At 46.5% G+C, this 22,025-nt stretch overlaps 1 protein-coding gene across 1 annotated transcript in view; it reads left to right on the plus strand.

Moving 5' to 3' along the window:
• MN1 (MN1 proto-oncogene, transcriptional regulator) overlaps nt 1-21,132 on the plus strand; it is a 31,679-nt gene extending 10,547 nt beyond the window's left edge. Inside the window, exon 2 of the mRNA XM_013128681.3 lies at nt 20,104-21,132. Within this exon, the coding sequence (XP_012984135.3) occupies nt 20,104-20,285 (182 nt within the window). The 3' untranslated portion in view covers nt 20,286-21,132. The remainder of the gene's footprint in view (nt 1-20,103) is intronic.
• The last annotated feature ends 893 nt before the right edge of the window (nt 21,133-22,025 follow it).

A 22,025-nucleotide genomic window follows, 5' to 3' on the forward strand; every position in this document is an offset into this window, starting at 1 on the left:
TTAAGAGTTGCTTTGATAGAATTTTTTTACATTAAAATAAATACAGTTTATTTGAGTGTAAACACAAAGAGCACATGTGTGAGCTCTGATGGGGTTTCCCCAGCAGAGCATGGTGTTGGGGACAGTGCTTTGGCCACACTCTCGTGGCTGCTTTGCTTGAACTTGTGGATATTTGTCTTTACTTCCTCCCATCCTCAACTTTTAAAATTCAAGATGAGGGAACGGAGTTGCTACCTCTGTTTTCTTTTCACTTTCTTACCTTCATTTCTGACTTCTGGGCCTTTAGGACTTGATACTCTTCATCCCAGAGAAGCCTGAAATCAGTCAGGAGCTGGGAGACAGCAGTTTTTTGTAGTAAAATATATGTTTTCAGAGTTAAGTCTGCATTTAATTAATTTTGTGAATTAGTATTCAGAAAATATTAGAAAGCATTTGTATTGCTAATAGAAAGATCATCCTGAGGCTGAGGAAGCACAGTTAATTGAAAAAAGCAGCCATTTGTAAAGTGAGGAAGATTTTAAAACATTTCATACCCTAATTAAGAATATATTCCTGATTTAAAATTGAGGATATTAATTCTCTGTGTGAAGCAAATACACCAAAACCCCCTGGAAGCAGTCACATCCTTCCTGCCTCCCCTTGATCCCCTCCTGAAATGCAGTTTGTGAAAGGAACCACTTTTTCTTCCTTTTTTTTGTTTTCTGAATGTACCCTGAAACCCTTTTGCTAGGCAGATGTAAACGCTCTGTTCCCATATTCCCATATTGCCACAGGAGCGAAGGGTGGGCTGGGGTTAGTACCTGGTCGGAATTTTTGCATCTCTTTCCTAGAAAAATCATTCCCTAATTTTTTGGAGGCTGTTTTGATGTTCTTCCATGATGACATTTTAGAGTCTTTTGGCTTTGGACAAGAGAGGTGGTGGAAATGGGGATGCTGGAGATGAAGGATGTCTGAGAGGCACAGATGCAGATGCACTGCAAGTGGGGATGTCCCTGGGGAGCAGGGCTGAGCGCTCCCTCCCCTCTGCTGCTGGAGGTGATGCTGGAATTGTCTGTCTGGTGAGAGCAGGCGGGAGGGAGTGTCTGCCTGAGTGTTCCTGGCTCCTGGCTAGGTGGCACAGTTGGTCAAGTCATTCCCATTGCAGTTATGGATACTTGGGTTTATGTTTGATTTAGATGGCTGTGCAGTCCATATTCAGGTCCCACTCTATTATTATTTTTATTAAGATCATATTTATTGCACCATAAATTGACACAGTGCTTTAGAAACCCAGGAGACGTTCCCACTGCTAAGGATTTACAGTCCAAATGAGAGAAACCAGGTGGTGTTTGGCTGTGCGGTGGCTGGAGGACCCTCACCAGTGCCTGGGAAACCAGCAACCACAGTGCCACTGGGGCGTTGGCAGAGGATGCTGGGAGGGTTGTGGTGGAGTCCCATGGTGGCAGAGCTGGAGGAGCCCTGGGAATGAGTCTGAGCGCTAGGGTGCCCATCAGAGACTGGCACTCGGGACTAACAGTGCCGGATGGAGTGTGCCACTGGGCTCTGGCTGCGGTGGTCAGGGTGGGAATGAGCTGTGTGTACAGGGAGGAATGTAGAGCTGAGTGTGTCTTGTCCCAGTTGGTAAACTCCTTTCTGCATCGATTACTTCTTCTGCCGGTGTGTCTGGTAGGGATGGTGCAGTTGTGCTGCCCCCCCAGTACAGCATTTCTCCTCTCCTGGAAAAGCAATAAAACCCCAGTTATGGCACTGGTGATCCAGTGTGAGAGAGAATTTCTAAATGAATTTCTCAGTCTGAGCAACAGGAAAAGAAATCTAAATGATGTGGAAGTAGCTTGATGCAAGGTGGGTTTTCACTCCTCCTCCAGGCGCCTGGGGATGGAGCATCACCATGGGTGGGCTCCTCTGCTCCGCTGTTCTACTCCGGGCAAGGGGAGAGGGGGGTCCACCCCCACCAGGATCTGAGCGAGCTCCGAGCTGTCCATACTCTGGTGAGACTCCAACATAGATGGTCTGGATGTAATAGTGCTGCACACAAGGTGTCCCTCGGATGTGTCAGTCAATCAAGTAACTGTTTGCATCTGATAGCTTTGATTGGACTCACTTGTTTTGTTAATTTTTATTGGTGCCAACATGTTAGGCTAAAAAACTATTTTTTGCCTAGTCTGAAAAGTAGCTAAAATTTCAGACCAAACACGGTTTTAAAAACAAGAAAATTATAAAAGTGTCTATTGTTTGTATTCTACAAAAAAATAAAAGGAATTCCCCAGTAATCATAATAAAATTACCACAATCTACGAGACAATAATTGTGAAACACTTCAAAAATAGTATTATCTTTCAGAGTGCAAAGCAGCTGGTATTTTATGATGGAACAGATTTTATTGTTGCTGGATATAGGGTCAAACACTTGCAACACATTCTTGATTTAAACAAACCAAAAACATAAGTGCTTTTTTGAAGATAAAATCAGTATGATTTTTTTTCCCTGGATGCTGTAGTTCCCTTCTCTACCTCTAAATATAGGCACATGCTGTTCTTTTTATGCTGGGTGGAACAGCTCGAGCCCAGCTCCCTGTGCTCTCTACCATGCCGTTGTTCTAGAGGCAGAGGAAAAAATAAGACTGTCTCAAGTGTAATTAAAATCGATAGGAGCTATTTTGAGATCGGCAGATAACAGAAAAGAGAGAATAGCGAAACACTTCATCGTTCTGGTTCTTTTTTATTGTTACTTGCCACAACTGGGAAGTTCCGAACCACCGTCGTTAATTCCTTGTGGCTGTCTGCGGATCGGGTGTGAGTCGTGATGGCTCTAAATGCTGGTGACGGGATGGTTGGAGAAGCCGCAGGGAGCTCAGGGAAGCTGTGGTTGTTTGGTTTGTCTTTGCTTTTACACTTTGCGCATGCGAAGTAGCATTATACATTACATGGTGAAGGGTTTGTCCTGTGGATGAATCCAGTTAATGTGCTCCGTCCTGTTTTCACTTACTTTAGGAACAGATTTGCCCCTTGCAGCCGTCAGCTCCAGGGTGCTCCAGGTTCTGGGATGGTCCAGGTTCCCAGGAGGGTGCCATGCTCCGGGCACCCCAAGGTGCTGATGGATGTCTGGCCACTGTGGGCTGGCAAATGCCACACTGGAAACGTAGGGTTTAACAGAACAAAGTTTTGCTCCAGCTCATTTTCCAAATCCTCCTGTATTTTCCTGTGTTCTTTTCTGAGGTGGTTTATGCCGATGGTGCTGAAATGTTGGAGTTACAGAAGAGATTAAAATCTCTCTCTTGAATCAGACAAGTGTGAGCTGCAGGAACTGGAGGAACACGCAGTTGGAGAGACTGTGATACAATTACGTTTTTATGTCTACCTATTAAGCATAATGAAGGGTTGGTTGCTGGCCTTAAATTTGGGAAAAGCTTACTATAAAGTTTAAAACAGAAGTAGATGCTTGTAATTACTGCTTTGCAGTGAGGAGTATGGCGAGCGAGGTAAAGGGAGTAACAACTACTCATTGTCCAATTGCATTTCCATAACTGTTGCACTGTTAAATGTCTGTTTTGAAGATGAAATTTTTTGTTATATTGATTTTCAGAAGTAAGCTGAGAAAAACCAACAAAGGGGGGGGGAGGGGAAAGAGGTGAGGAATGTCAAATGAACAATGCTTAGAAAGCACGCAGCTGAGAGCTTTTGTGAGCCCTGCTGCATTGTTTGCAGAACCAGTCGATGTGTTTATGAAACACGAGGCCAGTAAACTTTGCGTTTGTGTTTATTTGGGTTTGAGAGAGTTGATGATATATTGAAGAGTTCTAAAAACATTGAATTTAATGTTTGCTTTTATTTGTCCTGGGTTGGGCAAACCTGGTAAAATACAGCTCACTCAGTGCCAGGTCTGCTTGATTCTTGCTGCCTGATGGCAATGTATCAGCAAACTTGGATTATGGGGTCAATTGTTTGACACTGTTGTTTAGATTATGTTCCGTTTCAGATTGTATGAAACTGGTGAGAAATGGGCACACTTGCTTAGGATGATAAAAACAGTTTTTCGTAGCCTACATTGTTTTTCATTGTGTGTAATAGGAATTGTTACAGCTCAGAACATCCCTGTGCAGTTCTTCACAGTGATTACACGGCACCATTTTGCTCCTTGTGTGTGTTTGGGTCTATGCACTGCACTGAGGAACTGTTCCTGCTTCACGTAAAGAAAACAGGGGGAAGATCAAACCTTTTATTGTCCCCTAGGAAAAAAAAAGATCTAAACCATGTGGTTTTCCCTCTCCCCCTCAGAATCTGGTTTACATCTCTAAGATGGAGAGGTTTTTCCATTCCTTTTCCCTACCATCTTTTAGGATGTGCTGTACTGGCCTTTTTGTGGAGCTTCCTCAGAATCTGTTTTAAGGGGTTATATTTGAAGTGTTCTTGAAGGCTGCCTTCCATACACAGTGGTCTGGCCCAAATAGAAATGTGAAAAGTTCCCATTACTGAGCTGTAAAAAAATACTGTAAATGGGTCATGCAGAAAAACCCATTTAGATAAAAATGCAATTTTCCCTTCTGCATACACTGCTAAGAATTAATAGCACATTCTTCCTAAATGGGTACTTCTATATTATATTTTCACCTTAATGAAATTCTTTCCAAAACAGGAGTGTTTAATTTTAAATTTTAGAGCAAACTTGATCTGTCTTTATCCTCAGTGCTCCCCCCCCTTTAGTTATATCTCACTGGAAGGACTACTGTGGGCAGCCTGCATATACTATGGAGAATAGATGTTGGGTTTAGAGGCCAGTGTCACCGTTTGACTGCAGTCCCTTTGCATGGCATGTGTCACAGGGCACCTCTCACCCGTGTGACCACATCCAGATCTGTGCTTGCTGGTGGGGTGGTTTGTGGTGCACACACCAGCTGTGCTCTTACCGGGCCTGCGGCCACCATGCAATGGAGACACAAATATGTCACTTACCAGGTCCATTGTGGCCTTTGCCATTGCTGCCCGGTGTGGGTTCATCACTGCACATCTAGAGCAGAGGTGATGAGCCTGAACGTGGCATGACTGGGCAACACCACGCAGCCACTTGCAAACACACAGGCACTATTTTTAATACATCCCTTTTCTCTAGAAGGTAAATAAATGCCTAAATAAAAGAAGGAATCCTTCTTGGTGGTGCAGTGAAACGGCAGTGGAGGTGCCCCTGGATACCTGACTTGCCAGAGGATGCTGTGGCAGATCTGCTCATCCTTCCTTTGGGAGACAGGTGAGTGTGTTGGGGTTATCCCAGCCTTCCCTGTAAGTGTACTACAGCCAGGAGCAGCCTGTGCCAGGCACCAGAAAACCAAATCATATATTAGTGCTTTTTAATGGTTTCCTTTTCAATTAAAGGGTTTTATGGTGAGAACAGAACTGTACCGTAGGTATAGGGCTAATGGGAAGGTTCCTGCTTTAAGCAGCTATTCGCTGCTGAGCTGCAGTGGGGAAAATGCTTTACTAAATAAATTGCTTGGTGTTTCTTAGTGTTAGTAAAATGGCTCCCCTGTATAAATGCTACTTGTGATGATGGAGACATGGATGGGATTTGATACAACTCAAAGTCTCCATGTACAAACTAAAAATCACTTTGGCAGTAATGCTGAGCAGCCTTGTGTGTCATTTTGGTGAGAAATTACACTTCAAGGGACTCTGTGTTTGTGACTCTACGTTTGGGTGGTGGGTACCTTACTCAAGACTTGGCATCTGTTTGTTTTCTTTCTCTTGCTCCGAACCAACACTGAGTTTAATCCAAAATCTGGTTTTGAAAGGGGTATTTATAGGCAGCGGGGCTTTGACTACTTAGAGTCGTCTTCCAAAAATCTTCCAATCCAAGAACAGAAAAATACTACACTCCTCATTAGGTGGGTTACACAATAGCTATTTATTCAGTCACAAAATTTCCCTTTTGTGACTCACTTTTTGTGAATCATGGCAGTTCAGAGCAGATTGCGGCTCACACTGTGCAGCGAATGTGTGGTTCCATGGCAGTAACATTAGAAATTCAAATATTTCCGGGTGGTCCTTTGTAACTTTCAAGGTTTGTGTTGGGGACATTGGCTCTTGAGGGGGTTTGTGTAAAATGAAATTAAAAAAAACCCCACAGAAACCATTGTCTGGAGTAACTCTGGAAGGGAAACGGTTCTGAAGAGTCACAGCCGTGTTTTCAACTGTGGGGCTTGAAAATGGGTGCTCTGGTTGTGGAGTTCCTGTGAGAGCTGGGTTTATCATGCCCCAGAAGGGCTCTGCAGTGCTGGTGAGCACGGAGCCCTGTGGGGCAGAGCCGTGGGCAGCTGTGGAGCTCTGTCACCGGCTGGGCAGGACATGTCACCATGCAAGATCAGCTCTGCCCCTGCCCGGTGGGTGCAGAGATGCTGCTGACCTGGGTGCCCGGGTCCCGTGCATCCCTCTTACTGTCAGGAGACATAAACCTCGGGGTCCGAGACAGGAGAGGGGTACAACCCGCCTGGCTGCAGGCTGCTCTCACACTCCTGCACTGGGTTATGCCGCAGGAGCAGGGAGCCTGTCATGGGAAGCATTTGCTGCCCTGGGTGGGTGGTACTCACCCAGAGCGCTGCTCGGTTCCTTGCTAGGTAGGGATTTCTTATGCGTCACTAGTTTATTAATTACCTTGCTGTGGTGCTCGCTGTACCTGCAGGCACGCTGCATACTAAGTTGTGCATTTAAGTGTTGGTTGCTACAGTAGAAATTTTGATGGCCATTGTTTCTATCAAAAAAATCCACTTCTCATCTTCAAAGTCACAGCTGTTACAATAATTTCCTCTTTGAATGTGTCAGGATTCTGTCTTTGATTATACACTGGATTGTCTCTTGTCATTGCAGAAAGATTTGGAGGTTTTTTTTGGTAGACGGAAACATTTTTCAGTTCATGCCCATCCCAGTGCTGCTTTAAAAAAGAGACTATGTTGAAAACAGGTATTTAAGAATATAGATCTTCAAGAAAATAACTGGTTTTGACTTTTTATTTCCTGGGAATTTCATGAAGCTGATGTGAAATAGAGCTTCCTTTTACAGTTTGAACTTAGACCTTCAAAATTTCCCTTTTCCCCCCACTCTTCTTTTTGCTTTTGATGGCATCAGAGATTGTGATTTCAAAGATTTTCTCCCACTTTCTCATTTACTGTTTTTGCAACTTACACCACCCAAAAAGAATAAATCTCTGTAATTCTAACACTGGTTTATTCAGCTTTAGACAAGTTTTGGGAAAAAATAAAATAGAGAATGGAAAAGGGGGGTTAGGAAATTAAATAATACTTATTCTTTTACCAAAAAAAGAATGTGAAATACTAGATTTTTCCATTTTGTGTGTCGCTATTCTCTGAAGCTGGGAAGGCTTTAGAAATGTTGGAAAAGAAAAAGGGGGAGGTAAGTGATTAAATAAACAGCAACACTTGTTTTTATGGTTACAAGCAAAAGGAAGAGAGGGAAGGATGAACTCTCATGGCCAAGTTTTCAAAAGTATATTTGTGTTTGGAGGGCTGTTGGCTGCTTGGGCTGCTGGCTGTGGTGGCTGCCAACCTGGGGAACCAAGTGCTCTGCTGTCAGACCCTCCCTGCCATGCTGCTTGTTGAGAGCGGCTTCCATTGGAAACCGTGTTTTGGCTTACGTGACGTGTCCTGGTTGTGCTCTGTCTATTTTCCAGGGACAAGAGTTTTCATCAGTGCTGTGATGGGTGCTCACTGGCATGTAGCAGCTCCCCAAAAGTGGTGATAGGATGAAGGTGCCTTGGAAGCAGAGCTCCTCTCCCACTGCTGCTGAGGTGTGGAGAGACAAACCAATTTGTGGCTGTTCATGGTTGATGGCTTAAATTGTGATGCTCTGCACTAGTATGATGTTCACCTTGGATCAAAGGGCAGGAGACCTTCTGGAATGGATTTCAGAAGCCTCCCGGAGCTAAGTGGAAGTCATGGGCTAGAGTGTTTGTAACTGTCTTGCTCTGGGTGTATGTGCAATCTCTTCCATCACTGAGTGATGTTGGTGCCATCATAGTGATGGGAAAACTGGACATAAATGGGGGACAATAGAACTGCATCAAGCACTGAACAGATTATCCCTTGGAAAATAGGTGAAGATGGAATGGTGGGAGACCCAGTTAAAATCTGCAGATTTGTTCCTGGTTATGATTACATGTGTGCATACTTCCAGCAGGTCATTGCAGGACTATTACTTGCTGGGTGTATCACTTCAGAAGGTTAAGCATGACTAAATCAAGACACCCTCTCGCTGGGGTTTGCCTGCGTGGTTGCATGTGATGGAAATCTGCTGTAGTTTGTAAATCCTGGCTCTGGTTTTGAACAGGCGCTTTCTGCTCTCGTGTTTTGTGAGGAAAAGAGCTAAAATGGACTCACTGTATCTTTAAAGCATGAAATCCTCCCTGGGAAGTTGAAGGGGGAAGGGACCCTTTCAGGATTAATTAGCGATGTCTTGCTGTAGACTTCAGGGTTTACTGATAAATGCCAGCCCCTCACCCATGGCTGGTGGTGGCTGCTATTATTTAATCAGGGGTATGACAAGGAATCTGAGAAATTTTCCCTTTCTCCTCCTCTGTCTCCCATTTATCTGCCCTCCCAGCCTGTTTGTTTGTCTATGGTTAAGTTTTCCATGCCATGGAGAAGCAGAGTGGAAATGTCAGGGGTCAGACTGCAGGCAGGGAGCAGGCAGGGAGCAGGCAGCCTAGCTCCAGCCTCTGACTTTCTGAGAAACAGGAGATGCATTTGTACCAGGCAAGGTTAACTCTTTCAGCACAGCTGCCTTCTGCCCGGGAAGACCTGGAGGACTGGAGGCAAGGTGGGTGTATAAAGACACTGAGTTCCTCTCTGTTCATCCATGAATCTTCTGGTCCACTTCGTTATGGGTGCTCCTGCTGTCCTTTCACTCACCCTCTTATCTAAGCCCAGCAGGCCCAACATTTCATCTGCCTTGGCAGCTGTGCAGCTGGGAGGTGAGGCTGGGAAGATCCAAACCTTGGAGAAAGATGAAGGGTAGCATAATCTGTTGCAATTGCTATCATGTATACCTGTATTTCCAGTAAACAGAGCACTCATCTGTGAAGGATGGGATGCTGCTGCTGGGAGGCACGTCTTTGGGCAGAAGTGTGACTCGGGTTTGCACTCAGAAGGTACCTGAAGACCAGTCTGAATACCTTTGCCTTTAGAATAACCAGGTTTGATGTTGGGCCAACTGACTCAGTATCTTACAGGCTGTAAGGTGTGGGTAGTGTGGTGGTTTATGTGCGCAGCAGCCCTGGCTGGTGCAGAAGCAGTGGCTGGGGCTCACAGCTGGGGCTCAGTGAGAGATGTGGCTGCATGACTGGAGCTGTGCTCCAGCATCACCCCGCCTGTGTGCAGCAATGATGTGATTTCAGCGCTGGCATGGAGGAGATTGTTTGTTTGGTGCTGCCTTTGCATTTGTGTTATGGTAGTGAAGCAGGTGCTGAAGAGCAACTTCTGGCCTGGTTTGACAGAGCTCCGAGTGCACAGTGCCCTTCTTGGGGCAGTTGCAGCAGGAGATGACAAGGTAGTCCTTGAGCCATCACATGTAGCTTTTTCATAGTTGGCTTTATTTCAGCAGTGAGGGGGTTTGTGTGGAATGTGCACATGTTGAGCTGAACATACTCCCTTCTTACATCTTCCAGGGACATTGACATTGTTGTGGGTCATAAATCCCATGAGCATGTGGCTGGAAAGGGAACCCGTATTTCAGTGCTGGGTTTGAAAACATGACTTGTCCGCTCTGTGTTGCACTGGCACATTTTGTTGATTTTCTGGTTTAATTTTCCTCTGGAGCAGTGCAGTGTGCTGGTGACTTCCCTGCCTTGGCAGCTGTTTGCTCCTGATTCGTTGCTATTCTGAGAATTTCGTGAAGTCTCTCCACAGTGATGTGACAATTGGAAGAAAAAGATGAGCTTATATTTTCTTACCCTAATAGTGGCACTTACAGACATACCTCAGAAAGCCAAGTTTCTTTGTGTGTTTTTTTTTTAAGGTGGATTTCCCTTGCTGCCATTCCTCCTTCACATGCTTGTGTATTTCTTCTCCCTAATGATGGTTTGCTTTTCCTTCAGATAGATTTAATTATAAAACGTGCTGTTCAAACAGATGCTGGTCCTCCATCAGCTTTGTGACCCCCAGCTGAATCACCACACCTTCCTGCTGCTTTAGGGGGTGTTTCTGAATGCACCAAATCCACTATTTGACAACAACATTTCCATCTTTCTGTGACCAAGATAAAATCTGAGGGATAGCAGAATGTGTGGTTGTACCAGAATCTGTGAACTGGACCTCTGCAGGTGTGCTGGTGAGACCCAGCTTTGCTCTGGGGTCTCTGCCATCACTGGTCTCTTACGCTGTGAGTGGTGAAATTGTTTGAGCTCCTTTTGATTTCATGGAGGCCCAAGGCCCCCTCATATAAGCTGCTACTTCTAACCCATCAACTGCAGTTAGAGGTCTCCTAAAGAGGAATGGGATGTATTTCAAGGTAACACTATAAATGAATGGGATAAAAGAGCTGAAGATCCTGGATGCTGTTTCTTCTCTCTTACTGTTAGCCTTTGGTAAACTCCAGTTGTATTTTCATGAATATCCTTGAACTTGTGTGGCTTAACCTGGAGCATTAATGCACATGATCACTGTTTCTTGGTGTGCAAGAGCCTCAGATGTGTGAGGCCCCTGGGAGAGATTGACTTTGCCTGTGGCAGTTTTGTATTACCGTCTCTCATAATTGTGAGTTATAGATTGGAAAGAGGCACCTCCAGGAGCTCTGGGAGGAGCCTGGAGGGATGGGAGTGGGAGGACCCATGGTCCTGGCCTTGGCCACCAAGCTGGATGCAGTTCTGGCTTTGGAATATGAGGACATGGCCTCTGTTGATTTCTTTAGGAACAAGGCAACTAGACACATCAAAGGTTTTGGCCAGCTGTACCCAGGCCTTTGCCTCACAAGAGACTAGTGATATTTCAGTGGCAAATGCCCTTTTTTATACTTGGCTTTTACTCATTTAATATGCATCCTGAAACTAAGTGACCACGAAGTTCTTTGAAGGGAACTTCTTTCACTCTGTTCTCACTTCATTTAAGGAAAAGAAAGATTTCCATGGATAACGTGCAGGGCTTAAATATCCTACTTATTGTTGGCATTTCTATTTTTTCCCCAGCAATTACGTAGAAGCTCTTGCACAAATCTGATGAGAGAGAGCTGGAATTTACATGTTTCCTCCTCTGTTGCGCTCTGTGCATAATCACCATCAATTCACCGCCTTTACAAACCCGCTCATGCACCCACTTCCCTTGCCAGGGTGAGTGGGCATTTTCCTGCTATTTTTGGAGGCTTGTTCTGTGCATTGAAACCTGCATTAGGCTGAAGGCGATACTGGTACCTCAATGCACTGGGGTGTATTTAACAATTGCATCTGACTTCTGTGCAGGAAGAAAATTCCACCTTGGGTTTTATGACCAGCTTTTTCTTTGCTCGTGCATTCTGGCTGTCGAGAGATGGATTCCCAGAGGTTGGAGTGGTGCATAAGGCTGCCGTGTGATAATTTGCGTACATATTAAATAAATGTGAAAGTATTGGATGCAAAAACCAGCACTTCCTTACTCATCACGGATGTGTGGGTTGTTACCCTCAGTGAAAATAGGCTCAAAGCATTTAGTTAGTGCAAGCGAGTGATGTACACCAACAGCAGAGAAAACATGGGATCAGTCAGCCAATATTCACTCCTACCGTGGAGTTCTCCTTTTCATGTTGTGTTCTGGATGGATGCAGAGGTAGGGACAGAGCTGAGACGGCTGCAGCAGTTTGGAGGGAGGGGTAGGAGAAGCTGTTTGTAGCCTTTATCCCAGTGCTGGGTCTGAGTGTAAATGCAGTGGAGCCGGCAGGCAGTATTTAGGCAGTTAACTTCTTTCCAAGATGAGCAGAAGTGCTCAGAGCTCCCAGAGGATTTGCTGGTCTCGGATGGCAGCATATGAATGTTGGGAGCATTGAATCGGTTATGCTGAGATGAGTTACAGTTGCCAGACTCACGTTTGTGTTCTCTTGGAAGCATCCAGGAATGGTTTGACTGTTGGTGGCAGCTGGTTTAATTTGATTTTTAAAGCCATCTTTCCTCACTTGGGCAGGGCTATAGCATCTCATAACATGCAGAGCTTAGGAGAGCGTGGTATTGGTGATGGCACTGAGAAACCTGACCAGAAGTTCAGAGTCCTGTGTGGTTGGGTTGCATTGACTTAGACCATGGTTGAAGATTTGGCCGTCAGCTTTCAGTGGCTGTTAGACACAGCTGTGGTTTGCCTGCATGGAAGAAGGCAGGCCTGTGCTAGCAGGAAGCAGCAGCAGCTGTGATGGGACTTGGTTTGCAAGAATGGTCTTTTATTACATGAGATGCAAAACCCCAACCTCGCCTCTTCACAAGGGGGCCAAGCAGAACCCCTCTGTGGCTTGTGTATCTTGCAGAAAGCCAGACCGAGAGTGAATGTGTTAAACTGAAAAGAGGAACTGAAAGTATCCAGAAGAGAGGAAGGATATGAGTTAAAAACAGTCCGTTGTCCCTGTGGCTGTCTAGGAGGAGTTAGTGCTGTCCCCAAGTATGGGGCTTCTGGCTCCCCTCTCCGACACATTGCTTAGGTTTCTTCTCAGAGAGTCATAGAGCTGGAAAGCAGTAATTTAACAGTAGCCTCCAGAGAAATAAAAGGTGTAAGGAGTTTCACACTTTCCTGTAAAGCCCTGGGCACATATTGTTCTAGGCTGGGCAGTGGGCAGCCAAGTGGGGAACTGTGGGTTCCCCCTTTGTCGTCTCCTCAGTCAGCGTGGAGGGAACACGTGTTTTAAAACAGCAGTGTTGTTCTCATCCACACATTGTTCATTCTGCGTCTTCAAGGTCATGCTGTGTGTAAGGTAACTGCCACTTTTTCACCAGCGGGGTTGGCATGTTTCCTACTTACTGGTGTTCTCACCAGTTTCTTCAGGCCACAGAATGTGGCCAACAGTCTGAGTTTGTCCCCAAGTCATATCTGCCCTGGCTGGCTGCTGGAGCTGTAGGGTAGGACACTGCTGTCTGACTGTAGCCCTACAGCCGTAACAACAAACCGTTAACGCTGCTGTGGGTTTGGGCAGCCTCCCTGTCGTGGTGTGTGCATCTTCCCATTGCTCCTGGTGAAAACAGGAGCGTGAAAAGAGGTCAAGGGAGAAAAAGTAAAAATATGTATTCTCAGCAAGCACTCTGTGTCTCCTGTTATCTGAATTCCGTGCAAGCAGCGAGCAGGCCTGGAGCTCCACGCCAGCTCTGAGGCCATGGAAAGCAAAATAAACATCTCTGCAGCATGGGCTGATACATGCAGCCTTTAGAGTCACAGGCACCTCTAATTAATCATGCTGTCTGTGGAGGAAGAGGCTTTGAGGATTAGAGGGCATTGCCAGACCTGATGGGCTGATGGAGGGGAGGGCACTGCTCAGTATTGAGGGTAAAAGGGCTGTGTTCCCAGCCCTGGCCAGTGGGGCCGGCTGTGCCATGCCTTCAGGTGAGAGGTGTCTCATCTGAGTGCAGCAAAGTCAGATTTAATCCTGGTTTGAGGGATATCTCAGTGGTGTGGGACAGTGCTCAGTGCTGTGCACACAGTTTTGGCTGGAGAGCCTTCTCTCCTTTGTGAGAAAGGCTTTCACGGTGAGGCTCAGCTGGCTCCGTCTCGGCAATAAATCTATGGGCTGACCAAGCCAAATGACTTCTTGAAATGTTAATGAGTGAGATGTGGCTGATACCCTGGCGTTAGGGTATCTCTGCACAGTTCTCCTGGCCAGTGAATAGGGGAATTGCCTGGTCCCCATTTTGGCTGTGCTGCTCATTACGAGTCCTTGGGATCAGTTGTTCATATTAACTACATACACTTCTGACTTCCTGTATTTTTTTATTACACTACTGGGGAAGGTGGCACCTTTAAGCATCTTGCAAGCTTTAAAAATTGCCCAGGTTACAGAAAATACATGAAGGATTTTGGTAATGGAGCAGATGGGGCTTTGCATTGAGCGCTAACAGGGTGCTTGGTGCTGCAGAGTCCAAAGCCAGGCATTACCAACAGAATAGGCTGATCCAGTCCAAAGCAGGGTATGGGTTCCCTGGGTGAAGACCAGAAGCAGTGCAAGTTCATGGAATAAGCATGTGGCTGGTGCCATGTTTGTGTTTATAATCAAATGCAAGATGTGCACTTCCTGGTCTAGAAAATGCCTTTGTCCTGGATTTTGTTGGTGCTACAGTGGCAAGGGAGGCGACAGTTCGTTTGTTTATCAACACAAATGAGCTAGTTGGGTTTAGAAGTACAATTTTGGAACTAAATTAATCTGTGGAGACTTGGTCCAGTGTGCAGGGAAACATAAAACGTTTTCAGACCTTATTTTTCTTGAAACCTAAAAAAGATGATTCTGTGCTGTGTACAAATACAGAGCTATGTGCCTGAACCAATATGTCAAACTGTCATGTGGGAGATTTGGTGAAAAACATCTTGTCCTAAGGGAATAATTTTAAACACTATATGTAGGTTTGCTGCCTCATAAGAGATCATTACTCAAATCTATTCCCTCTTACAGTAGCTCAGCCTCTGCTTAACAGACACAGGGTGAACAGAAGCCTATTAACGCATCCTTTAAGAGTGGTTATCAGATGGTAGAGGGGAAACTGATCACTGGTGAGGGAATAGAGCGGTTTTGGCCAGATCCTGTGATTTAGCTTTAACAAGATCAGTAGCAGTGCAGGGCTTCACGCTCCGCTGGCCATCGAGGGCGGCAGCGGCGGGGCTGAGTGGGGCGGGCGGCCGGAGCCTGGGCAGCGCGGGCGGCCGTGGCTTTGTCAGAGCCAGTGAAGAAGTGTAAGGGATGAGCCCTGGGGTCAGGAGCCATTCCAGGGATCTTCACCTCCTGTTTGTCACTTCAATCTTGCAGGGACACTGAAATGTGGAGTGGAACCTATTCCCTACCAGACCCCTACCAGACTGTGGCTGTGCGCTCATGCTTGCTTGTCACTGCCTCGTGTTCCTTTTGGTGGTGGTGGGCTTGGCAAAAATGAGAGAAATGGCATGAGCAGCACCTGAAGAGCATCAGAAACTGCCAGTGCTACCGTGTAGCATCCACGGTTGCCTTGGCTACACCTCATCCCTCCCTCCATTAATCTCTTCTCTCACCAGACGATGCACATAACGCATGCTAGTGATGCAGGTGAACTCAATTTTAATGGGATTAGGTTACCTAAAAATCAGGGCACATCTGGATTTGCACAGTGCTCGTTGGGGTCATCATGGGTAGGAGAACGTGTTATTTTTAAAGAATGCCTGAGAAGATGCTACATGAGGGAAGAGGCTTTACAGAGCAGCTTAGTGTGGGCTGAGGAAAGAGGGAGAGAAGGAAGCTGGAAAGACTGGAAGTGTCTTCAGGACATGGTGTCTTCAGGAGTGAGGAGAGTGACAGGATCTAATCTTGCTAGAGAGAAATACGTTTTTCCTGTGTTGATGTGAAAGAGCAGCCGTAGTGTGTGTATTGAACTTTGCGGTGGAGCAGGATCCCTCATCTTTTCCTTATGTCCCATGCTCCTGGGTAGGCTCCTGCATTCTTACCGTGCTGCCATCACTGCTGCACATGCAAACAGCACCCTGTGGCTTTCTGGAGGCACTCATGGCTTTGGGAGTAGAGCAGGACAGGAGAGAGTTTCCCAAATGTGCAGGTCAGAGCAGGAGCTGGGGCAGGAAGAGGCTCCTGAGCCTTCCCGTACTCTGCCCATGCCCTATGCTTTGGAGATGGAAACGTGCATGTGGGTAAAGCCTGTTCAGGAGCTCAATGGGCAGCTCTTACCTAGAAACAAAATTTAATGTTATACTTTTTAAAACCTTTTTTGGACCTTTGGGAATGGAAAGTGTCCAAGTGCTCATCTGTGTCTGCAGGAGAGCAGCCCCGTGTGGCTGTCCCAGAGGCTTGTTACAGTCCTTACCACTGCTGCTGTGTGTTGTTGTAACTGATGAATGTTAGCAAACTGTGCAGAGATTGCTTGGAAACATTTACCTAAAACATACAGTTTGAACTGCAATAAACAAACCTGCTGGAGTATTTGCTGAGCGTGAACATGCAAGGGCTGTGAAAATGGCCGGACTTAATTCACTTTCATGTTCCAATGAATGTTTGCAAATATTTCTTCGCTGTAGCCACCCAGCTCTTCCAGATGTTGTGGCTGCCTCTTGAAAGAGCCTGTGCACAAGCTGAGCTAATAATATTAATCAAACCTCATGTTAACTTCCAGGGCATTCAGTCATTATCGCAGGAATTTTCTCTGCAGTGAGCAATTTTGCACACTTGGTTGGGATGCATCGTGCTGGGTTTGCCTCCTCTTTGTCTGCCTCTGAAATACAGAGTATGGGTTGCTGCTCTGGGCAGGGTAATGGTAGGATGGGCCATTAGAATTAAAAAGGAAGTAAGTTTCCAATGCTGGAATTTAAGCTCGATCCATGCAGGAACTGGCTTTTGGGACCACCCGATGTCACCCTAGTGTGGGGTGTGAGGAGGTGCCACTGCTGTGGGCCCTGGGTGGAGGAACCCACAGTGGTCACAGGCAGTTGGATGCTTTTGCTCTGCAGGGAACTGTCCTCCCTGGAGTGACCCCATCATCACCTATGGGGGCTGCTGGGGCATGCACTGAGGATGTTGCTTTGGATTGAGAACAGTGTCATGGCTGAGCCGTTCCCAGACTGCTGTTGGTCTTTGGTCACTTCCTTGCTTTCGTGCCTTCCATGTGAACATGTTGTGTGCTTGCATGTGGCGTTTTATCTCTTACCTCTACTTTAACATTTGCCATTTTCAGGCAGCATGAGCTTGTTCTACTTGTGTCTGTCCCAGGTTCTGTTGTGTCATGTCCCTTGGTTTGGAGATGAAGTCTCCACCCAGACCATCTTGAGATCCTGGGCATGGAGGAGGGCTCTTATTAGAAGGGTATTGCTTTTGCTAATAGCACAAGTTCCTTGCCGTAGTTGCTAATAGAGGCAGTTGTGTGGTTTCATGGAATCACAGAATAGTTAGAGTTAGAAAGGACCTTGAGATCATCTCGTTCCAACCCCCCTGCATGGGCAGGGGCACCTCACACTAAACCACATCATCCAAGGCTCTGTCCAACCTGGCCTTGAACACCACCAGGGATGGAGCATTCACAGCTTCCTTGGGCAACCCATTCCAGTGCCTCACCACCCTCACAGTAAAGAATTTCTTCCTTATATCCAATCTAAACTTCCCCTGTTTAAGTTTTAACCCATTACCTCTTGTCCTGTCACTACAGCTCCTATTGAAGAGTCCCTCCCCAGCATCCTTCACAGCTTTCTATTCTCTCTAATCTACTCAGCCTTCTCCAGGCTGAACAGCCCCAACTTTCTCAGCCTGTCTTCATACAGGAGGTGCTCCAGCCCCTGATCATCCTCATGGTCTCCTCTGGATTTGTTCCAGCAGTTCCATGTCCTTTTTATGTTGAGGACACCAGAACTGCACACAATGCTCCAAGTGAGGTCTCACGAGAGCAGAGTAGAGGGGCAGGATCACCTCCTCTGACCTGCTGGTCACACTTATGTTTAAACATAATTTGTTTGAAAATTCCTTGGTTTCAATTAGGTGGACATCATGACTGACAGTGATTTATCTGAAACTTGGCAACCACAAGGCAGTGATGTGATGACACCATTTTGCATTACTCGACTAATTTTAACCTGCTGAGTCCCATCAGTCTTCACTAGTAATACCCCCAGGTCTGTGTGTGCTGCAGAAGGCAAGTGCTGGGCACTGCTGCTTTGAAGGAGGCAGAGGAGATGAGGAAAGCTGGTGAGCCTGGTCTGCTGGGAGAGTTTGGACAAGCACTGAGCAGTATCTCCTGCTTAAGAATATGATTCTCATCAGGTGGATCAGCACAACTTTAGGTTTTTAATACACAGGGGTTTGGGTTTGCTGTTTGGTTTTGTTTTTTTTTTTAACTCCAGCAAAGCATCATAGCTTTGTCCAGATGGAAATATTGGAAAAAAGTAAATTGTGCTGAATTTGTCCCTTCAGGTTGGGTTTGAGAAGACTTGTGCAGATGCAAGACTTACTGCAGGCTCTCATCCCCTGGGTGTTTTGGGTTTGAATGACCATTTTCTGTGCTCTTTAACAACAGACCAGGAGAGCTCGAGCTCCCACACAGCATGTGGCATCATGTGGACATTGGCAATTGGTGTTGACTTTGCAAACTTAGGATGATATTTATTCACCTCATTTCCTTGGGTTTTCCTCTGAGGCCAGCAAATCCTGGTCATCGCTGGGGATAGCTTTTTGCATTGATTCCTTTATCAGTAATTTGCTTCTGAATGCGCTGGTTTGTGAGTAAATAAGGCCATTTTTTTATTCTTTAGATGTTTGTACCATGTACAAACTTCCTCACTTAATTACTGGCGAGAACCTGCTCCATTCTGGGTGTTGGTGCTGTGGGCACAGCTTATGCAGGGATTGCTGCCAGTGCAGTGCAGCTCAGGCCTGGCTCTGATCCTGGCCCAGCACAAGGCACACAGAGCTGAGTGCTGGGTCCCGCTCTGGGGATGTGCTGTTGAGAGGCTGGTCCCTGGAGCCTGCAGCAAGTCCTCCTGCAGAAACCCCACTGCGATCCCGTGGCCCCTTGTGACAGCAGATCAGCAGTGGGACTCTTTCCTCTTTCTCTGCAGCAGAGGAAGAAAGCTGCTGTCACAAAGACTAATCTCAAGGCGCTGGCTTTTCCTGTACCAAGACCAGCATGTCCTGTACAGTCAGGGAGACCTAAGAATAAGAAGTGCTGGGTACTGTGTGCACTCCAAGTGCTCGCTATCTGTATTTGTGAACAAATACAAATAAGAAAAACCGTTTCCCTTTCTCAGTTCTCTGCACAATCCCATTTGAGTTTTAAATGTTTTATAAATAGAAAGTCATTGAGGTATATTTACATTCAGGATAGTGAGTTTAAATTTAACATCTCATCAAATACCATTTATTTAGGGAGTCTTTTTTTCCCCTGTGATTTTCCCCAAGTGGCACCCTAATGTCAGCCTGAGATGCAGTGGCCAAGGCTGCTGTGCCCATGGGGTACGGACTGCAGTGGACCAGCTCCGCAGCACAGATGTGTCCCTCATGTCAAGGGCCAAGCAGGAAACATCCCCAGGGAAGAAAAGCCGCTTGTTACCCCTCAGAGGCAAGCACAGGCTGTGCAGGGAGGGTCTGGGGTGTGATGGGGCTCAGGGGCAATGGGAGGGAAGGGTAGAAGCTCCTTGTGCTGGGCAACAGCAGGCTGTGTTAATTCATCTCTGCCTGCTTAAACTCTGCTTTGGGGTATTATGTGATGAACTCTGCTCATTGGTGCTGCTTATTTATCAAAACTGACTAAAAAACCAATGCCAACCACAGGGAACTGTAATCCACTTTGGGATTTAGGGAACGTGAGCATCTTTGACCTGCTGGTGTTATACCTTCATCCAAGCAGTGGGTGAGGGCATCCCACTGAAGTGCAAGCCCAGAGGGTGGCTGTGCAAGGCTGAGGTGTGTGATGGAGCTTTGTGTGGGTTGCACTAATGCAGCATGTGGTGGAGCAGCAGCAGTGCTGCTCTGGAGCCATGTTCCTTCCCCGTCATTTACAGCATTGTGTCCCCAGGTTCTAAAGTTTCTCTTTCTGTTGTTATGATACTGTTTTGGATATGAGCATCTCTGGCATTCTATAATGAAGCATTAAAAGCATTTTCTAGTTTAAACCAGGGACTTCTAGACTAGTTTAAGTTTATTTTTTTAATATCACTGTGATTGTGTAGTGAGCTGTTCAGTTGTTGTTTGGTGTCTGGTACAGCAACTGATTGAGTGAAAAGAATACAACTTGCCACATGGAGGGTGGTAAACCTGCACTGCTTGGCTTTGTGGAACACAAGAAGGATGATGTGAAGCAAAGCTTGAGGAGTTCCCTGAATGCTGTGGTTGTGTCTCATGGATGGGGTTGCGTGTGTTGGTGGGGTTCCATTGATGGGTTGTGCACATGGATGTGTTGCGTTGCAGTTCTAATGCTCTCTCTGACCCCTTTCAGCCCACGACCTTCCCCCGAGCAAGACGTCGGCGGCGCAGACAGGCAGCCACCTGCAGTGCCTCTCGGTCCACTGCACGGACGACGTGGGTGAGGCGAAGGGCCGGACTGCGGTGCCGACGTGGAGGTCCCTGCACTCGGACATCTCCAACAGATTTGGGACTTTCGTGGCCGCCCTGACTTGAACAAAAGAAATTATTTTTTTCCTCTTTTTAATTTCAAAGGGCCGCTACTGCTAGGTGGACTATTTTTCTAGGTTGGTACCTGCTTAGTGGCATATGGACTGGAAAGGGTTAATTTAAAGTAAACCTCAAGTTTTTTTTAATCGTCTGCCACAGTATGTTACCAGTGTTAACCCTTCTGCAGTTAGCACACTTTTGCTTAAGATTTTCCTGCTAGACCACTCTCTCCCATTATTCTGTAACCTTGGCATACATTCATAGATGAGGCCTTTTCCTTTTTCATCTCAGCGTATGTCCAAGTCATGTATGTCATAATAAGACAAAGCTCCTCCTCCTCATTTGCTTTGTTTTTCCTTTTTTTTTGTTTTGTTTTGCTTTGTTCAGTGCTTATTACAATGGTGATCCTGAAGAACAGCAGTTCAGGAATAAATGCCAGTTAAAGTGAAATGGTCATCATTATATTATATATTGTATTGACACCCAGCTTTTGCCAGTCACATACAAGCCAAACACTCTGTTGAACATTCAGGCAAGGAGCCTGCCCTTTCCTGAGACAGTGATGTGCTGCCACCGATAATGTTCCACTGCTCCGGCAGGGCGAGGGTGTGCTCCTGTGTGTCCCCTGGTGAAGCCCAAGGATGGAGCTGTCAGGAGCGGTCTGGTCCAGGTGTGGCCGGGGAAGGGAGAAAGAAGTTCTTCTGAATGAGTCAGGAAGTTTGCTGAATGTTTGGAGTCATCATCACCTCCTTTGAGTGCCCAGGCACCCCCTCTGCTTGTGAGGGGCAGCAGGGATGCAGCTGCTGGTCCTAGTAATGCTCCCGCAGCTCCCTCTTCATCTCTGATGGAGAAATTACCCCCAGAGCTGGGGCTGGAGCTGTCACCAGTGTTCCCTGTGTGCCCTGTGTCCTCAGAGCCCATTTTAGATGAAGGAAGACACTGTTGGTCAAAGCGGGGTCCAGTGTCTCATGCCCTTGTTTGTGGGTGCCCGCTCCAGCTGCAGCTGACCTGGTGCGGTGGTGGTGGTCAGGGTCAGCCCATGCAGGGGATGCAGGTGCTGCATGCCAGGATCAGCATTTCCTAATCTGCCAGGGCAGGGAGACCCTACGTTAGACCCCCTGAACTCATCCGAGGCCCCGTTTCTGCCACGCATTGAGGAACAGTGCTACTGCACACACACAATTAAAGGAAAACCATACTCTTCCTGCTCGAGATAGATAATGCTCATTTGAGAAGGAAGTTGGAAGCAAACCAGATAAAACCACGACTGACGCGATGATCCAACCCTCCCACTGCCTGTTCTTTGTGTTCCTCCGCTCAGGAACGTGCACCACCCCGCTCAGGGAGCTCCCTTCCCTCTGCTCCCCGAAGCCTTAGAACATCACTGGAGATTTAGGTTTTAGCTGTGAAATAAAGGTCGGCCTCTAGGGTTATTTATTACTTCTGTCATGAATTCACAGAGTGTGTCTCTGCTCAAGGGACAGAGTGTGAAGTCTGTTTTGTATTTTATCTTTGATGATTGTGCTGGGACTTTAATTATTTTGAAGTAATGGTCTCAGTAGGCACCAATAGAGAGGAAATTCTGCCTAAAACGCCAGTGACACGGGGTGGTCTGAAATCCTCACTTGGTTGTATGTGGCTTCAGAGAGACTCACAGTGTTTGGAAGTGTTATTTGAATGTGCTCTTATTAACCATGCATGGATTGATTTCCTCTTATGGGTCTGGACAGTGACTTGGTTTTGGAT

This window comes from Melopsittacus undulatus, chromosome 12 (assembly GCF_012275295.1).
Source record: "Melopsittacus undulatus isolate bMelUnd1 chromosome 12, bMelUnd1.mat.Z, whole genome shotgun sequence".
Classification (NCBI taxonomy): Eukaryota; Metazoa; Chordata; class Aves; order Psittaciformes; family Psittaculidae; genus Melopsittacus; species Melopsittacus undulatus.